This window comes from Hyperolius riggenbachi, chromosome 2 (genome assembly GCF_040937935.1).
Source record: "Hyperolius riggenbachi isolate aHypRig1 chromosome 2, aHypRig1.pri, whole genome shotgun sequence".
Classification (NCBI taxonomy): Eukaryota; Metazoa; Chordata; class Amphibia; order Anura; family Hyperoliidae; genus Hyperolius; species Hyperolius riggenbachi.
In genome coordinates, this window is record NC_090647.1 from 312,442,144 (window position 1) to 312,449,359 (window position 7,216).

Below are 7,216 nucleotides of genomic sequence, written 5' to 3' on the forward strand. Positions count from 1 at the left end.
TATACTTGAGAAATCAACAAATTCCAGCTTAAGAAGGTCAAATATTGGGGTCGACTTATATACGGGGTCGACTTATATCCGAGTATATACGGTAACTAATGTAACTTAATGACAGTATGTTTGTTTAGGCTGGAGTTCCTCTTTAAACCTTTTATCGGTTGGTCATCTGGTTGTTTTTCAACCGTACACACACCCAACTTATCTTCCAACAGACAAGTGTGGAAGATGGTTGGAAAGATTGTTGGTAGGTGTGTATGAGCCTTAATAGACAATCATTATGCAGAAGTTAATTGTTTAGGTATTGGAGATTAAGAAACCCTTCGTACGGAAAAAATACAATTTCTGATCATGACGAGGAAACCTTTTGGAAAGAGAAACAAGCTGAGAGGGTTGAAGAGGGGTGAAAGATATATATCTCCACAAACAAGAGAAGAGGGGTATTTCACACACTTTTTATCATCAACATACGTTGTGTCATTACCTTGATGTTTTAAAGGCAATGCACAGCTTAAATCGCCTACTAAAGCAAATTACTTCTGCATATAGAGTGTCTGTTATCAACAAGACTCCCTGTACTGAGAGTAGGTCCACACTGGTCCATCTACAGATTAGATATGTTTGAAACGGATCCGGTTTGGGTTTTTACTTTAATTTTTTTCCCCCTCTGTTTTTAAGTTTTACCAATGTTTGGAACATACGTTTCCAGGAAGTAGAGAGAAGGTAAGCGCTTCCCCGCTCGCTGCGGACATTGTTACATTTTAATACGTTTTTGCACAAATAGCTAGAGGGGTAGCGGGGAAGGAGGACCAAGGTGAGGGGGGGAAACCCCGCTGCCACCCCTATTCTGGCTGCTTCCCCCTCTAGCATGGCAGCCCCCTCCTCACCCACAGGCTGTGACACAGAAACAGATCTGTTTCTGTGTGCAAAACTGCCTGTGTGGAGGGGGATCCGTTTTTTCTATTGCCTGCAACTACCCCTCCGTGTATCCGGATCCATGTGAGGTCCGGGAAAATGCAGCAAATCTGGACCTTCCGTTCAGTTTTTCAAAACGTATCCCCCTGAACACAGACAGATCCGTTTTGAAGCTTAGTGTAGAAGGCTGCTATTTTTTTTTTTTCATAAATTCTTTATTTCTACAAAAAGTATATCTTTACATACAATCTTAATACAAAACATTTTCTTTACACATCATTTTTAACACACGTAGTTAGTTACATTAAAACCAGACAACAATTATTTGCTATTTGTCTCTATCCAGTCCCCATATGGACATCTTTATCAAATATTACTACTACTACATATAAATCTTTCCAATTGCCACATTGTTGCTGGATATAATTGGTTCTTCTCACTTTCTTCTTCCCTTTCATTAAGATGCCTCCATTAAGAAGCCTTCCCCACTCTTCTCTAACTTCCCAAATCCCATTCACGTTACAGTCGAACCTCATCTATCCCCCTCATTCAAACCCCATATCCATTCCTCGCATACAAACTCATTGGGGGAAAGAAAGAGGGGGGGGGGGGAAAGCGGGGACCCCGCATACTCAATTTAATTTTATACCTCAAATTTATACAATCCTGTTTATTAGTCCCTTATGAATGCCCCTTTATTCTTCTTGTTCATTGGTACTTACAGTATTTCTATAGCCTTCTGTTTCCATAAATTCTTCCCACTTCCCCCAGGTCTGTTTTAACGGTTTTTCTCTTCCTCTTTTTTTCTTGCACTAGTTGATCCATATTGAATATATGTGTGACCTCTCTAATCCATTCACCTACTGTTGGAGTATGGGTCGTCTTCCACCATCTTGCTATTAATATTCTTGCAGCGTTCATTAAGTGTTTTACCACAGATTTTGTATGTTTCTGTAAGCCCATTGAGTTGGCATGTAGTAGGAAGATCCCCGGGTCTTCTGGGGGATCCCACCCCTCTATCTCCCTAATATGTCTTCTCACTTCCTTCCAAAATACTTTAATGTTCTCACAACTCCAAAATATGTGTATCTACGTTCCTCTTTCCCTACTGCATCTCCAGCACCTCACATCTGCGCCCACAAACATCCTGCCCAGCCTACTAGGTGTATAATACCATCTGCTTACTAACTTAACTCCCGATTCCTGTATCCTAACGGACACAGTGCTCCTATGCATAAGATACAGCACATTTTCCCATTCCATATCTGTGAGTTCTCTCTGTATATCTCTATGCCACTTAATTTTCCAATTACCTGTCCTGAGTGACATTTAACATGCTATATATTTTAGCAAGGGAGCCTTTACTACTTCCCTCCTCCAAGCACAACCTTTCAAATGGGGTTAATTTTTTAGAAAACTTCTCTTGTGCCCTGCTTCACAAGAAATGATCTAAACATTTTACTGTTCTGTATGCTTTCAAAAAAGTTCGTTGGGGGCTCCCACTCACCTTCTTTCACCAACATTCCTGCTCTCAATAACTGTTGTCTCCTCCAGTAAGGGTAGGAATTCTTTTGGCAGCCCTGCCTGAATTCTTGATTGTCTAATATCGGGAGAAGTGGAGAAGGCTGATTGATCAACTGAATTCTCCACCTGTATAGACTTAATGTTTTTAATGCATTGTCCAAAAAACACCCTGCTAAGTGCCCACTCGCCACTCTCTTGTTCAACCAAGGTAGTCCTGTAAGGGGCACACTAACCAAGTGCTGCTCCATTTCAATCCAGATTTTATCTTTTTTATTCTTATGCCAATCTGCAATTCTATTTAGGGAGGCTGCCCCATGATATAATTGGGAATTCAGGACCGCGAGCCCACCTTTCTCTTTGGTCTGTGTCATTAATTTATATTTCATCCGTGGAGGTTTGGAATACCAGATAAATCTCAAAAATTCCCTTCTTAATAATGCAAAGAAGGAACCTGGGACTGCCAGGGGTAATGACTGAAAGATGTATATTAATCTTGGCATAATATTCATTTTTAAGATACTGATCCTTCCAAACCATGAGAACTCTCAGGTCTATTCCAACTATTTAAATCTCTTTACTTCTTGGGCTATATTTTTATAATTGCTTTGATATGTTTGTACATCTGGTGATATATTTATCCCTAGGTATTTCAATGTAGGTGATACCCATTTTATAGGGAAATTTTCCTTTAGTTGTTCAAGCTCTTTTTGCTCTATGGCTACTCCCTAGGCCTCGCATTTCTCCCAGTTAATTTTAAACCTTGATAGTTGTCTGTATCTGTTAAATTCCGCTAGTAGACGCGGCAAGGACACCCTGGGGTTCGATAAGAACAAGAGGTCGTCCGCAAAACCTGCTACCTTATGTTCTCTGTCCCCCACTTTCAATCCCCTTATGTCTACATTTGCTCTAACCCTCCTCAGGAAAGGTTCCAATGTCAGCACAAAGATCAGTGGAGAGAGGGGACAGCCTTGCCGGGTTCCATTAAAGATCCTCAGATGATCTGATAGCGCCCCGTTTGCCTTAACTCTTGCCGTCGGGATTGAGTATAGGGCCAGGACCCGAGCCAACATGTTCTCCTCCAGTCCTATATGGCTAAGAACTGCTTTCATAAAATCCCAGTCTACCCTGTCAAATGTCTTCTCGGCATCCGTCGAGCGGCACATGACAGGGGACCGTTACGCCTTCGCATGCTGCAAGAGCATAACCGCTCGGGTGACATTATCACGCGTCTCTCTCTGTACTATGAAGCCGGCTTGGTCCGGATGGACCAATTCCGGAATCATCCCTGCCAATCTCGTGGCCAATATGTGTGCTCCCAATTTCAGGTCCACATTGAGCAACGATATTGGTCTATAACTGGCACATTGGCCCGGGTCCTTGCCCCCCTTCAATATTACCGTAATTTGTGATTCCAATGAGCTCTTCGCATAGAGTGCCCCTCTGTCCCTCCTCTCCACCAAAGAATTCAGTGCATTGGCAAGGTGCGGTGCCAAAACGGACTGGAAGCATTTAAAATATTCTGCCCCAAATCCATCCGGTCCCGGCGCCTTGCCTATCGATGAATGGGATATTGCTCTCATCACTTCCTCTATCGTTATAGGCTCCTCTAATCTCTTTCTATCCTCTTCCGCTAACTTTGGCATATCTGATTCTTGGATATATTCATCTATTTCCTTTCTTCTTTTTCTTTTCTGTTTGTCTGTCTTTCCCTATTCCATATAATTTTTCATAGAATTCTTTGAACACTCTTGCTATTGATTCATTTCTTTGATGTTTCTTGGCCTGGGTGTCATTAATGTAGGGGATATAATTAGCTTGTTGTTGGGCTTTTAAGGCTCTTGCTAAGAGTCTCCCTCCCTTGTTCCCATGTTTATAATACATTTTCTGACATCTCTGTATTGCATATCTTGCTCACATATACATTAACCTTTTATATTTTTCCCTTTCCACCATCAACTCACCTAAGATGTCCCTCTTCTTTACTCCCTTATGTTCTCTCTCCAGTCTCTCAATGTTAGCTAACAGCTCCTTTCTCATCTTTTCTCCCTCATTTTTGGCCCTACTTCCTTCCTGGATGAGACATCCCCTTATCACACATTTATGCGCTTCCCATGTGGTCATATGCGAAGTGTCCCCTCCTTTGTTTATTTTAAAATATAAGCTTGTTATTCATTATTCTCTCACTTATATCTTCCCTTTGTAACAGATAGGTATTTAATCTCCATTGGTGGGGTTCTCCCTTTTTTAGTTGATAAACGGATTTTCAAAAAGACCGGGGCATGGTCAGAGAGTGATCTCTTCAGAGAGACTGTTTTGTGAAGTGAGAATACATGTTATGTGGGGCCGAATAGAACGTATAGTCCCTGGTCGTGGGATGCTGGAGACGCCAAATATCTATAAGCTGTCTATTTTGTAACCTCTTTCTACCCCTCTTGATTCCTTTATAGGTGAGGAATGATTTACCAGAGGATTATTCCATAATTAGTTCCAACGTAAAGTTCATGTCTCCTCCCATTATTATGTCCCCCTCAGCAAAATCAAGTATTGTTGTATAAAATTCAATTGCTTGGCATTTGGGGCATAGCATCCTCCTAGTGTTATCTTCCTACTCTCATATAGTCCCTTAACTAGAAGGAACCTCCCCTCCCCATCTCTGTAAACTTCTTTTTCCTCCAGTGTCACTCCTCTAGCAAATACGATAGCCACCCCTCGTTGAAGGCAGCAATTTTTAACATTGCTATCCGTGGTTTCGGTTTTGATCAGATTTAAAAACGGAGCCTCGGATACGTTTCCGGACCTAGTGTGAACCTACTCTTAGAAGCATTTGAGTATCTCCTTTCAGTAGAAGTGAAAAAGTTGCTCTGCTAAAGTAGTGAAACATCATTTAGAAGAAAGAAAAGTGTCCATTTTGAAGCTCTGTTGTGTCTTGGGGAGACAAATTCTATGTACAATTCATTTATTTTTACTTGTTTTTTTTTCTAAACAGTTCTGAAAGCGTGAAGCAACGAAGTGATGTTTTTTACCTTCAACCAGAGCGGTCCTGTGTACCGAACAGCCCCATGTGGTTCTCCACTATGCCTATTGATATGGGCACATTGGACAGCATGCTGACCCGCATCCTTATGGTTCGAGAAGTTCACGAGGAACTGACCAAAGCAAAAGAGGACTCAGAAGCAGAACTGTCTGATTAAACTTGTTGCAGAGCCTCCCATTACCCTAACTTCCAAAGCCCTAAATACTATTCGTACTACATGATGCGGGCAAGCACTAAACTGTGAACTTTTTTCACTTTCAACTGATACACTGCCCTCTTTTTGCCCTTGAGTCCGACCCTGTTTATATATAAGAAGAAAGTTCATTCCTGTTGATCAAAGCAGGATATGAACATTACAGCCCGGTAGCTTTGTGGCCGGCACACAGATGAGCAGCGGACCTGAGGATTATACACCCGATGTTAGGTGTTAAACCCACATTAGGAACTGTCATTTCTTTGTAACTGGAGCAAGGGAGACATACTTTTAACTTTCTACTGTAGAATTGCTTGAAGGGCACAGCTGAAAGAGATGAGATGAGTCTCCTTATACTAGTGTTGTGTAACACTGTAAGGGGTGCAAACAATTGTCACCCACTTTACTCAGTTTGAAAACCTGTATAACTGTGTAGCAAGCCCTTTTGATCTTTCAGCAAGTTTCAGCATCCTCAAACCATCTGCTTAACATGTAACCAATAATTGGAAGGGTTGGTTTATGCCTTTTTTTCCACATTGGAGTTTCTGATCACATAGTGCACTACTATGATAATTTTTAGAAACTGCTAGCACTACGGCCATAGTGCCTGGAGCAATTAAACCAGATCTACCACTCATTGTTGAAATAGCACAATCAATAAAACTCTTGTTTGTAAACAGGAGCACATGTGTTTCAGCCAATCAAGTGGTTTAACTGGGCTGTTAAAATGCTGTGTAGTGGAATAATCAAAACTGTGGCCATTTGCTATAATGGAAACTGCTGCTGTTACTGATTAAACTGTCAGTTTATTTATGGCACACATTAACAAAATGGCATTTTTAAACCATGTGGGACATATTTATACTACTGTTTGTCCTATCTGCCAGAACAATTATTTCATGTCAAGACATATACGAAACACTGACATTTATAAAACTAGCGGCATGTGAATCTGGCTGTTTCAGGACTTTGCTAAAAAAAAAATAACAATTTTGCTAATCATTTACCTCACAAATAGTAAAATGTGTGTAGTATAGAAAAATATGCAAAGCCCTGAAACGGCCTGACTGAGTTTTATAAATATCTTCAAGTCTTTTTTTTTTTTCTTCCAAGAACGATTTATGGATATACTGTATGTGAATAGGATACATTTACAAATGTCTATCCTTTTTACATTTTTCTTCACTTTTCTATAAAGCAGTTGTGAAGCATTGAATAAAAAGACCTTAAAACAAACCTTCACAAGAGGTAAATTTAATGCAGCAGTTAAGGAAATCATAAATGTTTTTGAAAAAAACAGATCATGTTCTAAAGTATACTGCAAGAAACTTAATGTTCCCCAAGAGTCCCCTTAAAATTGGAACGTTACACAGTTTGTTATCCAATGCCTCTCTCCCTTCTAGGGCATTATACACCAAGGCCAATTTTCATATACTGCTCTAATTCATGTATAACCTCTTTACTCTCTGAAACCAAGAAGTCTGAAAGCGTTAGGTTGATCTTTTTTTTATTTTTATTTTAGAATTAAGAAAGGGGGGTAAATTACCAGAGGA

At 40.5% G+C, this 7,216-nt stretch overlaps 1 protein-coding gene across 3 annotated transcripts in view; it reads left to right on the top strand.

Moving 5' to 3' along the window:
• Positions 1 to 6,172, top strand: part of ZMYM4 (zinc finger MYM-type containing 4) — a 116,977-nt gene extending 110,805 nt beyond the window's left edge. For all 3 annotated transcript variants that reach the window (XM_068269106.1, XM_068269107.1, XM_068269108.1), the window contains one exon: positions 5,423 to 6,172. In XM_068269106.1, the coding sequence (XP_068125207.1) occupies positions 5,423 to 5,627 (205 nt within the window). In that variant the 3' untranslated portion in view covers positions 5,628 to 6,172. The remainder of the gene's footprint in view (positions 1 to 5,422) is intronic.
• Positions 6,173 to 7,216: the final 1,044 nt, after the last annotated feature.